Here is a 17728-nt window from a genome sequence, read left to right as displayed (position 1 = left end):
ACAGGACATTCACATATTGATAACCAAACTTATATTATGTCGGAGATGGAGCGCAAATGAGAGTGAACGGTGTTTTCATTAAGTACAGTGACTAAATTGAGGAGAAAACCAATTCAAATAACCAGTTGTCAAACTACAAATCAGTGGCTTACAGTGTACGGTTAAGTTTTCTGATTTCCATCACATGCTTTCACTCGATCACTGGGCAAGCGTTTTATATTACCAAGCCCATCTCTGTGTATTTGAAGTGATAGGATTTCACACCACACTTGGGTAAACAAACACTGCGCAAGGAATGGAGTTTCCTCTCTTGAGGATGAGATAAATCCTACACTTCTACTTGCTTTGGCCTCATCTTCATTGTTTTACAATGTCCTACAAACAAGAGGTCAAAGACTGTACAAAAAAAAAAAAAAAAAAAAAAAAAGAAGCCAATAAACTATTTGAATTTGAAAGCGTTAACTGTGGTTGTAGTGTAGCCCACGGTGTGCTACAAAGCATGCAAATGCTCACTGTGTCGGTGGAGGACAGAGGAGGTGGATTCCATAAATGGCCCCAGTCTCCCCGTTCCTGACTGGGCGAGTCATCCGATTTCTAACAGCCTCTCAAGGCAAAGTACACTACACACCTCAACTCTTTCCATTGAGAGGTGTGTTGCCATGGAAACATCAGTAAAAACTCAATATTTGGTTGTCTATATGCAGTGTGTGTAATGAGGACCAAATGAAACACTGCATACATGGATGCCAAACTGGGAGGCAGCAGCAAAGCACCAGGGATGAGACACGAATGACATTCATTACACTGATTAGATGCTGCCTCTGCTTAGGCCAGGCCCAGATCTTCTCCATACTCCAACAACGGTTTGTAATAGTTTGTGACTACTATGTGTTTAAAATATAAATCTAATGAAGGTTTCTGTTTTTGCGATAAATTTGTATCCACGGAGTGTCTTTGTAGTACGTAAAATATGATTCTACTTCCTGAGCTACACTTCAGAATATACAGCATGTAAAGGGTTTGTTAACAGAAATAATTCAACTGTATGTATTCATGGTGCCAGTCGGCTGGCAGCTGTATAGGCCCACCATGAAAGACGCTCCTGTCTGACAAATGTTTTACCTCATCAAAAGTATTTTTGCTGTGTTATAGGGGGCATTTCACTGTCTAGTTAAATAGAGTGAACCACATAAGCTCCTAGTAAGGCTGATTTCCTTCATCAATTAAAATGTTAATGTATTATTGAATGACAGTATCCTGAATTACAAAGGTCAGACACAGAGTTTTCCCCCTGTCTCAATACCACACCAAGGGCCCTTCAATTCTTTTTATTTTTTGCAATTTCATCATGTCAAAAAATTGGTGAAGCAGCAAGAAGACCCAGATTCATGCTTCAACAACACTTCAATAACATCTAAAACTGAAAAATTTCACACAAACACTAGACAGCTCATGTCCTTAATAATGCTTTATCTTTAAAATGTATTATAGGTTTATCTAACACTAAAACCTGAGGATTACACCTCTGTGGCAAAAACCCCCCACAAAATCCCAGTTTCTTTTGGCCAAGAAAGCCATGACACAAAAATACATTTAAATGCATTCCCTTCTGTGCTCCATTCCTCAGGGATGACCAACACCAGCACTGTTTGACAGGTGTGAAGCTGCATGTTACATCGGTACTTCCTCCATCCCTAGAGAAAGATCACAAGAGAGCCTGGTATGATCCGATATAGCAGGCTGGCTGGGTGGTCACGCAGACCCTGTGATAAATAGATTAGGTCCTCCACTCCACTGCGCAGAGCCAACAAAGGCTCAGACACAATGTATCCTCACGGGATGGAGATAATAGCCATTGAGAGCCAGAGGCCCAAGATGAAACCATACTGCCACATTAGGACCCACAATGCCATTTATGATCAAGTCCAATTACGGTGAGAAAGTTAGATCTCTGTACCAATGCAATGCACCACTTATCTATGCAGTTCAATGAAGTTATCACTTGGTCTGTGGTGTTAATACAAAAGCAAATTGCATATTACACTGTCCTCATAGTAAAGCTCTGCCATGACAGTGAAACCTGGTTAGGGAGCACTAATAGAGTAAAAGCCTAATATTGCTGCTTGTAGGGTAAGACAAAGTAATCTGTCATGGGTGTTTCTGTTCTACCTGCAAGTGCACACTGCCAGAATAAAATAAAATAAAATAACAAAAAAAATCATGTTTAGTTGCTCCTCATCAGAGCTTATTTGCCCCTCATGCTGGCTGTAGCTGTGCCCGGTATTACAGTGTGTATTTACACTCAGTTTCCAGCCAAAAGAAGCCATAAGTTGCCGTGTTTCTAGATTTTGCATTAGGTGACATGTCAACTTGTTAGGGTTGGCGTGGAGAGAGATTTAAGTCCCTGTTTTACCAACATCACAGGTAAGCTGCAGATAAGACCAAATAAATTTTAGAAGCTGACAGTTCATTCCACGAGAAGTGTGATGCCCAAACTGTGTCACCAGACAACCCGATGTATGGGGTGCATTTGTTAGACCAAAAAGGACAAATGAGGTGGCTCGTTTAACGCATTTCAAAACCTTCTATAATCTAACAGGGGACAGAGACACTGACAGGAGTGTCAACATCAATGAAACCACATTCTGGGCTTAAACTTGATTTATTTATCAATCACATTTCTTTCAAATTCAGATTTGCATGCATTAACTAAAGGCAATTTTGGGAGACTATGACTTACTTGGACACCATTTTTTTTTTTTTACTTTTGAGGCTACTACAGTGTGTGCTTGAAATGTTCTCTAACAGTTTGATTTTTTATTTTCAGTTTAACCGCTCTCCAGTAAAACAGTGATTTCAGTAAGCCAAATCACACATGCCTTGATGCACACAGGTGCTGTGTTGGACTTGTGCAGAAATTACATCTTTATACTGTGTAGCAGAACATTGTAAGCAGCCATTCCACGAGTCTGATAGTACTGGCTGCCTTGCTGGGTAAATTCTCATCTAGAGGTCTGACAGACTGTCCCTGTATTGCTTTGCTTTGTGTTAGATATCTGCCATTTGTCTGGCATTCTTTATGCAGCCTGGCAGCTATCTGCTCTTGCTTGGCATCTTAGGAAGAATATTCTGCTGCCTGCGAGACTGTTTATATGTTTAGCAACCTGTAATTAGTATCACTTTGTACTTGCCATCTTTCAGGAATCAGTGGCTGTCTGTAAGGCCCGTTCTAATTCTTCAGAGTTTTCTCCAGTGGACCATATTTCAGCAGTTGCAGGACATTTAGAAGTGATTTTCATAAGGAAGCCGTTAAAGTAATTTAAATAACCACAGTAACAAAACAAAAAAAAAGAAAAAAAAAAGATAATAATTACTAGTCTTCAAACTTTGTTATCTAGTTAGCTAGAGATCCTGCATTACAGTTGGTAACATAAGACAGTGCTCCTGCTAGTTTTTAATTACTCCCTGTTCTGGCCATGTTGACGTCAATTTGTGCAGCAAACATCCGTTTCTATGACAAAATTGCCCATCCTTCATGTGTATTGTCATCATTGGTTAAAAATAAGAGCTTTGAATCTTGAATCTTTCAGAGTTAGGTCTCGGACTTCGACCCAGAAATCATACAGCAGTTTTCAGTGGAATAGTACGTACTGTTCAAGCATAAAGGTGGTACGTCACTTTAGGAGCATGACCAAAGGCAATCAGTGCCTTTCTGGAGATCCAGTTTTTAAAGTCACAGAGTACACAAACTCCTTCCTCCGTTCCATCCATCCATCGTTTAACCTGGACACACTAAGGGCTCCAACATGTTTACATGCTCAACATTGTAGAGGTTTACTGTCACCAAGGGGAAGAGTCACAAAAACCGGTCTGTGGGCTACTCTTGCTTGTGCTGTTGTTGGTCCTTGCCAGCTAGGAGAAGACTAAAGTTCTAACATGCAAAGAGCTGAAGTGAAACCAAGAATTAAAAACAATGAAAAAGGGCCACTGCGGCCCACCATCAGGGCTTCTCATGCTGTATTTTTCTACAAACCAGTTAGGATCTGACCCATACATAGGCTACGTTCACACTGCAGGCGAAAGCGCATCAAATCAGATTTTTTTGACCTTATGCGACCCATATCCGATCATGGTATGACAGTGTGAACGGCACAAATCCGATCTGGGTCACTTTCGTATGTGGTATTGAATCCGATACATATCCGATGTTTTAGAAAGCGACTGCTGTTTGAACGGTCATGTCGCATTAAATCCGTCTTTTATGTCACCGACACAAGACAGATGCCAATTATCAGCTCCGGAGAAGCGCCCGATAAGACATCGCGAACGCTTCCTGGCCATCCAGTGTAGATGTCAGTGAAACTGTTGGGAAGACAACGTGAACATTTTATTTGTATTTTATAATCTGCAGATTCTGACAGAAATCTGCAACTATCCTTTGAAGCACCGCGCCTCTCTAAAACAGCAATAAGGATAATTATTAGGTTATTTACATTATTATGTAAATAACAAAATAACTTAAAGCAAAAATTGGGAAACGTAAAGTCCGAAGTCTTTATATTAAGGGCCATCAGTCAAACAATATTGTTTGCTCTGGGTCTAAACAGAGCCGTTGTGTGTGACTTCTTTTGCGCATGCGGGCCGCTTTGAGCGTTCACACTAGAGAGCGTTTGCTGTTGCATTTTATTTGTAGTGTGAACAAGCAGACAAAAAAAAGAATCGGATTTGATCAAAAAATCGGAATTGAGCATTAAGACCTGCAGTGTGAACGTAGCCAAAGTGTCATCCATAACAAGCTTTGGGATTTTTTGAATAACTGCACATTAGCGTAAGATAAGAGACACTATACTATATCATAAATTAAGCACAACAGGAGGAAACATTTTCACATTCACACCTCTGGTCAGTTTACTTAACAATCATGTCCTTGGACTGTGGGAGGAAGCTGAGGTACAAACAGTGAACTCACATAAGTACAGGGAGACCATGAAAATACATCAAAACCAGGACCTTCTCACTGTGAGGCACCAGTACAAACCACTGCACTACTGTGCTACCCCAGGTACAACACTCAATTTAAAAATTCACAAACTATAGATATTTTCTTCCTATTTGTCTAGTTTTCAATGGTTAAGGGGCATGAAGGTAAAGTGTTTGTATCTTATCCTATCCAGTGACTCCATGAAGCACCTACTGGTAGCAATACAGGGAGTTCCAAGAAGCCAACTTGCACACCTACTGCTAAGCTGAACTCATTAGCCGAAGCTCACTAGAGGGGAAAAACTACTTTTCCCATTGCTGTGTGACCTGATGGGATAGGGGAAATAACTCATGGGTGTTAAATACTGAAATGAATGCATTTGGATTGAGTGACTGAGTTTTCAAGTGTGGGTTTAGTGATTGATCAGACAGTACCAAAACCCCAGCTACAGCACAAAGTTGGTCCAAGTAGGAGCATTCATGTTTTTACATAAGGGAAATAGAGTTTTTGTTGTTTCTTCTGTGATGGTTTCTGCTCCATTTCTTTCAAATAAAAGCATGCCAGTTACCAGCAGGGTGATTCCTTGCTCCCCTAGATGTCTTTCCTTGGGTGTAGTTTTCTTATTCTAGAACTTCAAAATTTAAAGGGCATTTAGCTGGTAACAGCTGGAAACAGATTTTGTAGTGTCATCTCATGCTTGAGAGAAAATTGCATCATTTGTTGTGTATCTAGTTTTATTGGGCACACAGTGGAGGGTTACATGGATTCAGGTCTAATTATATAACTTGATCAGTGTCTTAGCATTATATTATACATCAAACAAACAAAAGAATGATATATGCATACATACACACACATGCACGTGTAGAATAATACTGTCAAAGTGAAAATAGTTAGTCCTCCCTTTCAACATGAACATCAACAGAGAGAAAAGCTAAAAAGCATTTTCAAAAGCCTAGCCCCAAGCCCATTTTTCATATCTTAAGAATTCACACAAAAATTGATGAAAAATTGATGCAAATGATCCTGAGAGAGGTTGGGGATATAGAATGGACCCACAGCAAGCTCTTCAGAACTCTCACTACTGATCTGCAAAAAGGCTTGGCTTCTTTGGCTGCCAACCCCCCTACAAGCACTCTACTTACCCGGTCACTGTGTCAAGGTGACTTTGACGTATTTAAAAAGGTTCATGAAGGAAACAGACACCGATGAATGATGTGGATGTCCCCAAATTAGTTTCTGTTCGACACATATCCATGCGTTTGGTGCAGCACACCTAGTACATTCACATACACCACATCTTGACAACTTATTGACCTATTATGCTACATTCCAGCTCCAAATTTGTATTCTATTAGAGCCGCTAATATAAAAACCCATATTTATCTTATTCTCTTTAAATTGGGGAGCCTCTTATTTTGTTAACTGAAACAAACCATTTTAGCTCTTGTCACGTTCAGGCCACCACCTTACCTTCTTTAACCTCCTAATACCCGAACTCTTTCATGGCATGCTTGAAATCTTTGCTATATGGGCTGATTGGGACCTGATGAATGTAAAAACATTTTTTTTTACTGATTTTTGTTTTGGAGAAAAATGAGATCCACATTCAAGGACATTCGTTTTAAATTTTGATAGAACAGTGGCAGTATAATGTCCTCGTAAGTGGATATCAGGCACTTGTAGAGCAAAAATCTTGTATTTTGGTCTAGACAACCCAAAATGTGATGTCCATATATGTGGATGCCAGGTCCTAGGAGGTTAAGCTAACTGTCTTTTGATTGGCTAGCCCCCCCAAACAGCTAATGTGGGAAGCCAGTGGATGAGACCGCTGTGTTCTCATGCATGGCTGCGCATGTTTAATATGAGTGTCCACCAAGTAATTACATGAAAGAAAAGCCATAAAAAACTTTATTATGGGGCCATGAAGTGTAAGCATTCCCTGTAGGTTTTAAGAAAATCTGAGACATCAAAGGAAATTTTCAAGCAAAGGTTGGCTGTTTTTGCCTAAAGTCGAAAAAAAATGAAAGACAATTCTAAGAAGTAGACTACTGAAAGTTAAGAATGTTTTCCTTTAAAACAAATTAATAAACACAGCCAATATCAGAATGCTGATTATACAGCATAGACCTGAAAATATGGCAGGTGGATGGATGACATTACAGCATGAATGCTTAAATATTTTTTTGTACATTTATTATTTACTTGGTTCAATTTAGCAATTATTTAAAAATGGCTTAACAACCACCAGCATATGCATGTGTCCTTATAGTTTCAATGCAGCTCGCTTCTTGGATAGCCAAGTTTGTATTCAGCAACAGCAAACCCACTTCTAGCATTCCTAGAGCCTGGAACCAATGTTTGCAAAACCAGACATTCTTCATACCGAATGCAGACACATTTGACTCAGAGGCAACTCAAGTTAACAAATTGGATAGCAGGCATCTATCTAAACAGCATTCTCTCTGGACTGTGTTGAATGTTTTATGAGGAAAAGCTGAAGTGGAACACATACAACAAAAAAGGTGTTCTTTGATAAAGATGCACAAGTGGAAGCAAAGCAAAAAAGGCAGCAACAAGGAAAATGTGCATTTGCTCTGATAGCTTGTATCAGTCAGCTTCTGTCAACCTAATAAGAACATCATGGTCAGAATGTGATGGCTGATAGCAAGGCTGCTTGATTAAAAACAGACTGTGTATCCCACAAGGTTCACGGGTAGCCTCTGAGGTTCATTTCCTTCCAAAGAAAGTAACAGAAAGCTTGACACAAACGACGTGTCCAAACATCTTGCGAGAGGCAAAGAAGACAAATGAACTGGCTATGACATTGCAGAGCTCCTTTGGGCTTTTACAAATGACTCCTCATATGCCTCCCAGTTGTGGCATATGTCTGCACCATGTCTAATGAGTGCTTCTGATACGAGGAGGGTTCAATAACTAATGAAAGAAGAACCTTGTTCTCTTATTATAGCCCCCCTGCCTGACACTAAGCATTGTATAATGTATTGGAAAGTGGTGCACACTGACACACACTTATTAAAAGCGAGTTCAAAAAGGCATTTGATAGACTCAACAGTGCCTGTTCCTCTTTAATGTGTGCTGGGATCATTTTCAGGGTACAGAGGCAAGAGAGACACCCAATTAACAGGGCGAACAACAACACCAGTCGATAGTTTTGGTGCATTGAGCACCAGCAGAGACAGAAAAAATAACCTGCCTATTTATGGCCTTTCATCTGTTTTCTAACACTTTTGTAATTAGTTGAAACTACGAACATCACCAAATCTCTGTTACACTGTGACGATCCTAGCTGAACAAATGTACAAAAAGGTAAAAAAAAAAAAAAAAAAGAAAAGAAAAGAAAATCAAGGCAAAAGGAGGAAACTTGAGTTTTCAGTTAACCACTCATTCACTACACTTCACCTATATATCAGTGCCTTACTTCACGGCCGTTTGGTTGAGCGATGTAATCTGCCATTTTTGAGAGCATGTCTTGGTTTTGACCTTCAACAAATCTTTCTGTACAAGGCAGTCTGAGAAACTGTAACAAGTGATATGGCAGGTTCCCATTTATCCTCATTCATCAATCTTTACACGTGTTTACATTTATATGTAGCTGATGCAGACAAAGTGTCTTTTCATCATAAGTTCAATGTCTAACAGTATGTAACATTCAAATCTCCACGGCAGGTACAGCATAATGGAGGAGTAGAAATAGCAGGGATGTGTTTGCTTTCAAATCACGCTAAAAAGATCTTGAAAAATATATAATGTCTAATCAGGACGATGTTAATCACAGTAAATTTAAATGGTATAAAGAACAAAAGTAAATTGGTTCTGTGGTTTTGGTTTATGGTTTTTAATATTACACAGCATGTCCATTTTTACTACTAAAATGTAAGTAATCACATTGTCATTTAGTTATATTGTGGAAACTCTTCAACACTTTTTTCCCCCCACCAATTGAAAATGACACTGTATCAAAGTGACTGAATAAACGTGAATTAACTATTACCTCTCAGTTTCAGACATTCACCAGCAAGTCTGTTAGGTACGCTTATTCAACTGTGTTTTAACACAAATGTCTAATTAGCCAATTACATGGCAGCAAGTCAGTGCATTTAGGGAGGGTCAGACAACCTGCTGAAGTTCAAACTGAGTATCAGGGGAGATTTGAGGGACTTTGACCGCAGCATGGCTGTCTGTGCCAGACAGCTTAGTATTTCAGAAACTGCTGATCTGCTGGGATTTTCCCACATAACCATCACTAGGGTTTACAGATAGTAATCTGAAATGATAAAAATTTTCCAGTGAGTTGTAGTTCTCTGGGGAAAAATGTGGTGTTAATGCAATAGGTTATAGGATAAGGGCTAGGAGAAAAGTCTGCAGGAGAACATTTCTGAATGCACAACACATCAAACCTTGGAGCAAATGCATTACAGCAGCAGAAGAGCACACCGGATACTACTCCTGTCAGCTAAGAACAGTAAACTGAGGCTACAATTCACACTGGCTCAACCAAGACTGGTCAATAGAAGACCAGAAAAAAGTTGTCTAATGAAACTTTATTTAATTGCTGAAACATTCAGATGACATGGTCAGAATTTGTCAAAAACCTGGATACTTATTAAAAAGTTATAAAAACTATACAAGTACCTGGAGTAGTTAAAGAGACGGCTGTCCCACATGCTGTGCACCCCTCTGGGTGGAGAATGGAAGAAACATGAGTCGGATCCATCAAACCGATTTAAGCCATCTTCCGTGTTCTTGGACGCGTGGCTGTGAACGACATCCAGGAGCACCATAATCCCCATTGAATGAGCCACATCAATCAGCTGCTTCAGCTCATCTGGGGTCCCATAGCGGCTACAAATGAACACACACATTCAGATTCACATTAGGTTACTACACAAGCTTAACCCTGAAGTTTAGGTTGATTCAAAATTGCCACTCAATGAAAATCATCCAAGTTACAACTGGAATATGTCAGACTAACCTTTTTCCCCCCTATAATTGGACCATTTTGAGCACATAACTAACAGCATGCACATATGCAAACACAAGCTTAAAAAAAATTCAAGGACCTAAATTACATATATTTTCTGAGTTGTTTCAATTTCCCTAACAATAAACCTGTCAAGCAGATCTTAACTCCCACTCAATGAGTGCGTGAATGTGTGCGTGAATGGGTGGATGACTGGATATGTAAAGCGCTTTGGGGTCCTTAGGGACTAGTAAAGCGCTATATAAATACAGGCCATTTACCATTTACCACTCAATGGTTTTATTCTTTCTAAAATTGCTGTCACATTGACAAAAGGCCCATTTAAGACTAAGTGCAAACCAACACTGAATTTATATTTTCATTAAAATGTTTGCAATTCAAATAATCACAACAGCATTGAGCAGTATATTATTGTACAAGCATAGCCGCTTTGTCTAAAGTGAGCTTTTGTCATTTGATAGATGTTTTTATATTAACCTTTTCTACAGGACATCTACAGTAAAGTCAGTGGAATTCTCAGGACACTGAAAAACACAACTGTATGTGTACGCATCCATAACCCACACCTTATATTATCCAATCTCTAACATCCCATCCTCCCAACAATCATCATATCAGCTTCCTTTAAAAATAAAAATAAAAATAGGACACATAGTGACAGGATTATCCTGCTTTCCGGTATTCAACCACTGAGGTTTTAAATGACACTAAGCGATCAATCAAGGGTGAAATTACAATATATATAACTATGCCCTACTCTGAGCAAGGAAGGAGGATCTCTGAAAGAAGATAAAGACTCAGACTAGTCCACCTTTATCTACGACTCTCCCCACTCTGTGGATTAACAGAAAATGTATTTACAGAGAGATTATTGCTGGTGTCAGACTTCCTAACCTTGATTTGAGGTGACTGAGTTGAGGAGAAAGTTGCTCACTCAGTTTGTTTTTGTGACACTCATTCAACCCTCAAAATAAAACATCAACAACTTTAAAACATTTTGCAGCCGCTTTAAAGATAAAATACATTCAGGTGGTAAAGTGTGATACTGGATACCTTAAAGCTGAAATCTTTTAGAGTCTGTCTTTCAGATATTTTACTGGTTCACAATTTTACTCCCAGTATGATTACACTTCCTCTTTCTTTTTAATTGACAAATATATTAGAAGAAGGACTTCTTTTATATATATATATATATATATATATATATATATATATATATATATATATATATATATATATATATATATATATATATATATATATATATATATTTGTCTATTCTTTTAATGCAGTAGTATTGCATTTGATATATACTCACTTTGGTTGTTTTTCTCCTTAAATCTGCTTTATGAAGGTAGCATGACAGAGATTTACTCCGATTACACAAACATTATGTAGGAGAAAGTAACGGAACATGGGTATTGATTTGTAAATAACTGGACATGATAATATTATACTACACTGTATTTCTAACCAACTAGGCAGCGGATTTATTTATCTTGGCAATACTTTCTTTGAAGATATAATTAATTTTGGGGTCAACTTGAAAGAGAGACAGTGTAATGTAAAATGTGCAAAAATTAGACCAGATTTTAAATAATATTTGGATGCAGACTACTGTATGATGTGATGTTTAGAATCCCCAAGACATTTTGTGAAAGTTTGACTCTATTTGACCCTGAAGAAGTGGTCAGAGGTCTAAAGTATTGTGAAATTTCAAACCCCAACATATCATTCCCTATAACACGACACTGCATCTACAGCTTTTATCAGAATTCCAGGCCAGCCGAGAGATATAATCTCTGCAGCGTGTCCTGGGGCTTCCTCCCGTTGGGACATCCCCAGAACACCTCAACCAGAAGGCACCAAGGAACATCCTTGTCAGATTCCAGAACCAACTCAACTGGCTCCTTTTGATGTGGAGGAGCAGCGACGGCTCTACTCTGAGCCCCTCCTGGATGTCCGAACCCCTTCCCCCATCTCTAAGGGAGAGGCCAGCCACCCTTCGGAGGAAACACATTTCCGCCGCTTGTAAATGCGATCTCGTTCTTTCGGTCACTACCAAAAGCCCGTGACCCGAGGGTAGGGATGTAGATCGACCAGTAAATTGAGAGCACTTTTACACTCAGCTCCTTCTTCACAACGACCGACTGGTACAGCGTCCGCATCACTGCAGCCGTAGCAGCAGTCCGACTGTCGATCTCCGGCTCCCTTCTCTATTAGAATTCCTTCAAACCTCAAGCTATCATGTTTATAGACAGAATGATGACACGCTACCAAAAACATAACCTCCTTGGCAGAGACAAGTACCTTGTACAAAATACAATATATATATATAAAACTAGTGAAATGATGGCATTTACCTGGAAGCAGCAAAGAAACTTGTAATCTGATATCCAAAGCTTGCATAGTAGGCATGCTCCATGATGGCCATCAGTTGAATACAGTTGTAACCTGGACCAAGAGAGGAGACACTGCAATTATCATATTACAAATTTCATCCCCATTTCATGCCTTAAAAAGCATATTATACCAGATTAAACAGCTAACCTTATCTAGTTGTTGTGAAACTATTAAAATATTCATCAAAAAAAACATGTGTTTGGTGTGTATGGCAGTGGGATACACTGTGCTTTTTTGTTCCTAAGTGTATTTGGATAGCTTAATTTCCCTGCAGTAACTAGAGGGGTTATTAATTTTGCAAATCTTCATCTTCTTTTCTAATGATTAATTTTAATAAACCCCTACTGTTCAGCTTGTATTTCAAACATCATTTAAAAATGCAAATAATTCTTATGATGTGTGGGTTGGTTGGCCACACAGAATAAGACACGCTTAGAAAAATTCTCTGAAACGTCTCTCTTTTTGTGTTTTGGCCACTATTTGGTACAGAAACAATCTGGAAATCTTTAAGAGTTGATACTATTTGACCTGTGTCAGTCACACTGTATGTATGAGCTCCAGGCATTTCCTTTTTGACACAAGCTCCAGTATCCTAAAGACAAGCTGTGGCAACAGGGAAACACTAGCTATCAGTCAGGGGGTCATATACCACAAAACAACCTACAAAAACTGCCTCTATGAATAAGAGAACAACAGGCTTTTAAACTGCCACTGAGGACTCTAGAGGGAGGCCCTGTGGTTTTCACTGTTGTATTGAACAGATTTATTTATATATATCTCTTTTCAGGCTAGAGAGAAAGGAAACAAAACTTTGCCTTCTGAAGGATTGTGACAAAGCACTGGGGTGAGAGGAAGTTTCTTTTTTATATATACATATATATATATATATATATATATACATATATACATATATATATACATATATATATACATATATATATATATATACATATATACATATATATATACATATATATATATATATATATATATATATATATATATATATATATATATATATATATATATATATATATATATATATATATATATATATATATATATACTCTCTTTCAGTCAAGAAAATGAAATGGCAGGTAAAGTCACCGTCACTAGAGACTGTGGAGTTTAGCCTCCTGGAGAATCCTTATTGTATAGAACCCCTCAGTTGCTGCAGCAGTTACTCTGCCAGTTTCCTTATCTGCCAAACAAGATGACACAACCGAGAAAACGGACTGATCACATTTCTCTTGGTCTGCTGTGTCAGTTGTGTCTGTACTTTTAACGATGTCAGTGCAGCGTGGCGTTCCTGAATGCAAAATAACACCAACGCTCATAGGGGTAGAGAAGAAAAATGGGTACTTCTTTCATAAGGTTGCAGCAACGTTTGAACGCTACTCTTAGTTGAGATAACTTGAAAATTAACTACTTAAAAATTAGTGAAAAATATACATTTGCATGATGTTTTAGGTCATATACATAAGATCATAAGCAAAATATAGGGTTGCTCGGTGACTGCGTTTAATTTTTTTCTTTGTTGTCTTAGACCGAGTTCAAGTAGTTGCAGTGACCAACTTTCAATCGTAAGGCGATAGCACAAGTCAATTGGTGAAAGGCAACCTCTCTCCAGACACTTGCAACCTGACTGCAATCACTCTTAGACAGACTGACAACAGTTTGTAAATAATTGTTGTTTAATTTATAAAAGCAGAAATTGACAGCACGTTGCAATCAATCTGAGTCAGTCTGCACCAGTGAGTGCAGATGCATATCACTGCAATAACGACATGACAGGTTGTCAACATTGTCAATATTTCTTTGTAAAATCAAGGTTGCCAAGTGCCTGTGTCATTTTGCAGTCACATCCCCGTCCTGCAAAAACCACGTTACCATCTGAATAGAAATGTTTCAATTTTGGGCTCAAATCTTTGAGATTTTAGATGGACTAACTATGAGTAGCTAATATAAAATTATTTTCCATATACATTTTTGTATATGTAGACAGAAACCAATTTACAACAGACCAAAGAAGATCAATTTTTGCTGATTTATCACAGTTAATCATGGTATTTTCACAGATAGGTGGCACTACTGACAGAGACTGACTCAGTCTTATTGCCGTTTTACTCCCATCTCGATGCACCAAAGTTGCTTTGCAGACAGAGACTGACTGAATGGTTAAATATCTGGTCCCTGACTTCGAAGAAACCTTCTCAAAGGCAATGAAAATGCAAGCTAATTATACACGGTGGGAATAATTTTGGACATACTGCGGTCTCCAACCACTATAGTCTCATGTGTGAATGTACCCCATTGGAATTATTTTTCCAGTTCAAGTAAATGCACATTACTTATTAGGTAAACCTGTGAGTTTTACATTGAATTAATCAGAAGCCCGAGGAATGAAACACACACACTTACACATACACTGTTAAAGAAAATCTGTCAGGGAAAAAATGCTTAGGGGCAGAGGCAGGCAGATAGCGTTTCTCTAGTATTGACTTTGTGAGTCATGAGTATGAAGAAAAAAAAAACCAAGTTGTCATACTTAGAGCCACAACTGCTGTGCAGTTTGGCTTGTGCTGTGGAGCCCCTTTTACAGAACACGATCCACTGGTCAGTGATCCCTTTAGGTCATACCAGTAAACAGGATGTTGACTTGCTGATGTGGTATCATCTAGACAGTGTGACAGGTCTGCCACAGAAAATACTGTTTCTGGTGGAACAGTGGTACTCACAGTTGTACGACATGTCTGCTATGTTATGGACTAGTGGTGACAGTTACTAAATAAATAGATATTAAAAACCCCTCAAATGTTTTGTTTCGCCCACGCTGTCGGCTCAAAATTGACATGTATGCAGGTATGTGACCTCTATACATTACTTTCTGTTCTTGGCTGGAGAACATACGAAATATTTTCGAGTTGAAAAGCTCTTACTGACTGTTAGAAGAATGGGATCACAGCATGATGGCTGCTGTAGACGTCTTACAGACTTAAAGAGCTGAAGGATCCGGCAAAGAATAATCTTGTAGAGCTAGGGTTTTTCCATCTCACATCTTACCCAAGTCTTTTATGCGAGGCAGCACATTGGTTGTGAAGTTGTTGTATGAGGCGATCTTCTCCTCTGGAGAGCCAATTCCCACATGAGACTCGTATATTCTCAGGCTCGTGGGCTTCCTGGGTCGAGGGTGGATATGCTGAAGAGGTAACCAAAACGTCATGCACAAAATCATAACAGAGTCTGGGGCTTTTTCCCCCCTTCTAGAAACTACATCTGTTGAGCGCTTATGATCCATAAAGACAAAGTGTGGGTTTTTGCACAAATATCTCATCGCCGAGATGAATAGCTGCACACACGTAAAACAATAAAAATATTTATGATTCATGCTAGCAGTGTTACACAACAGGAGAAGCATTTCTTTTTATACATAGTGCCCATTTCCTGATGGCTACCCACCAAGCCTTGTGAACACAGCATTTCAAGTACATGATTGAACTACTTGTAAATAAAACAAATATACTGCCAGTAAGAGGGCCCCTCTAATTAAAATGGTGCCAAATAACAAGTGATAAAGAAGGCAAGGTGGCCTTTAATAGCCTCTTAGTGTTTTGCTTGTTCACTCTTGGGCTAAGGACATCAAGTAGCATTGAGACACATTCAGCCTCACTCAAATCAGCAGCATCGAGCACCCACATTAAGAATGGCCACAACAGCTTTGCATATGAGAGGCAAAGCTGATTTACAATGACTGTTCCTCATTTCGAGAAGAAATGGTGAATGTAGAGGGTAGCACCACATAAACTGTGGTTTTAGTAACACAATATTCAATGATTAACATCATCTCAAAGCTTTTTTAAAAAAATAATCATAATAATTAAGGGGATGAGCTGTTTTAAAAAATGATAGACATTTAATTTTCATTTCCTGGCACTCACTATTTGTTACACTTAGTACTGCAACAAGACACTGATCATCTCTGTACATGAAAAAAAAAAAAAAAAAGCAGCTCGAGCTCCAAAGCTGGTAGTAACTAATACAACATGGAAATGAAAAACACTGAATGTGCAGGTGGTTTTCATGCATCTATTTTTTCTTTTTTTTAGGCAAAAGTCATTTTTAAAGGATATTTTGTAACTTACAATGTAAGGCTGAGGGGGATCCCAGTGAACCCAGTCGTAGATGACGGCTTTCTCCTCCCTGGTCACATATTTTGCCCAAGGCGAGATCCGGTAAAGACGCTGTCCCTCCTTTGTGTGAACCACCACCTGGGAAAATAAGACAAATGAGTTTTACGTTACAGCAAGGGCACCTAAACAATGACAGGGCATTGAAGAAAAGAAAAAAATTGGGTGGGCATGACAGTCACTTTGCATAAGCGACATGGACATCTAATAAGCAGACAGATAACAGACACCACGATGCATGCTGAGGTGTCTACATTCTGGATTAAAAACCTACAGAAGGGGATGAAGGATATCTGTATGTAATCTAAAATGAAATGGAAAAGACAAAGCTACAGAGAAGTCAGGGGAAAAAAGTAGAAAGGATCAGCAAAGCACAGTCAGAGGCCTCAAAAGGTCTTCTTTGTTTGCTGCATGATGCAGCCCCTGGATGTATTTGATATTAAAGTCAGTATTTATTTACATCTGTTAGCCATGAAATGCTTACATCATAAAACTGTGCTGTTGCTCCCTATCCATTATAAAGAAAGATGGTGCAAACTGTTGATGAAAACTGCCTCTTTTCCAGAAAGCCAGTTCCTACTCTCCAATGCCAAATTCACAGCTTTAAAAGTGTTATGCATGGCTCTCTGGGAGCACTGCAGACATGGCACGATGTAGGGGACAGAAAGCCACAGTACAGTATTGACTAGAAAACTTGTTGCAGTAAATTTGGATTCAGTGGTGATTTATGCCGTTGTATTTTGAGGGGTGCAGCTCTTTAATTGGTTTTAACAAAGCCACAGACCCATGTTGAGAGGGGATTTGAGCCAGGGAGCAATTTAGAAAAATAGGAAATCTAAATCATTATCCTTTGCCTCTCATCTATTATGTCTGCAATTCGGGATTGGAAGGGGGTAAAATAAATATAGTTTGGAAATCTGACAAGTTACTTTGCCTCCATCAGTCAAATAAGAAAGGAGAAAGCCAGCGTGAGAGTTGGAAAAACCCACCAAGAAATCGATCCTGTAGTGTTTCCCACAGTATGTGTTCACCCTGTTTTGTCCCCTGCAGAAACAGGCATTATAACCCAACTAATTCTGGCTACTGTTGTGAAGTAATGACTGTTCCAATGCCACCTGCCTGTGAGCTGTTGGCCAGACTCCCCTCTGGGGT

The 17728-nt window shown here is 38.9% G+C and overlaps 1 protein-coding gene across 2 annotated transcripts in view; it reads right to left on the bottom strand.

The window, feature by feature from the left end:
- Positions 1–17728, bottom strand: part of gbe1b (glucan (1,4-alpha-), branching enzyme 1b) — a 104281-nt gene that overhangs the window by 61691 nt on the left and 24862 nt on the right. For both annotated transcript variants that reach the window (XM_085370916.1, XM_085370917.1), the window contains exons 4-7: positions 16532–16657; positions 15453–15588; positions 12350–12440; positions 9638–9847 (exon numbers count right to left, since the gene is read on the bottom strand). In XM_085370916.1, coding sequence (XP_085227042.1) covers positions 9638–9847; positions 12350–12440; positions 15453–15588; positions 16532–16657 — 563 coding nt within the window. The remainder of the gene's footprint in view (positions 1–9637; positions 9848–12349; positions 12441–15452; positions 15589–16531; positions 16658–17728) is intronic.

Source organism: Diplotaxodon limnothrissa, linkage group LG14 (genome assembly GCF_057381915.1).
Source record: "Diplotaxodon limnothrissa isolate DT_005_m linkage group LG14, D_limnothrissa_male_GT1.1, whole genome shotgun sequence".
NCBI lineage: Eukaryota > Metazoa > Chordata > Actinopteri > Cichliformes > Cichlidae > Diplotaxodon > Diplotaxodon limnothrissa.
The sequence above is the reverse complement of the archived record's forward strand: the minus strand, read 5'-3'. Positions and strand labels throughout refer to the sequence as shown.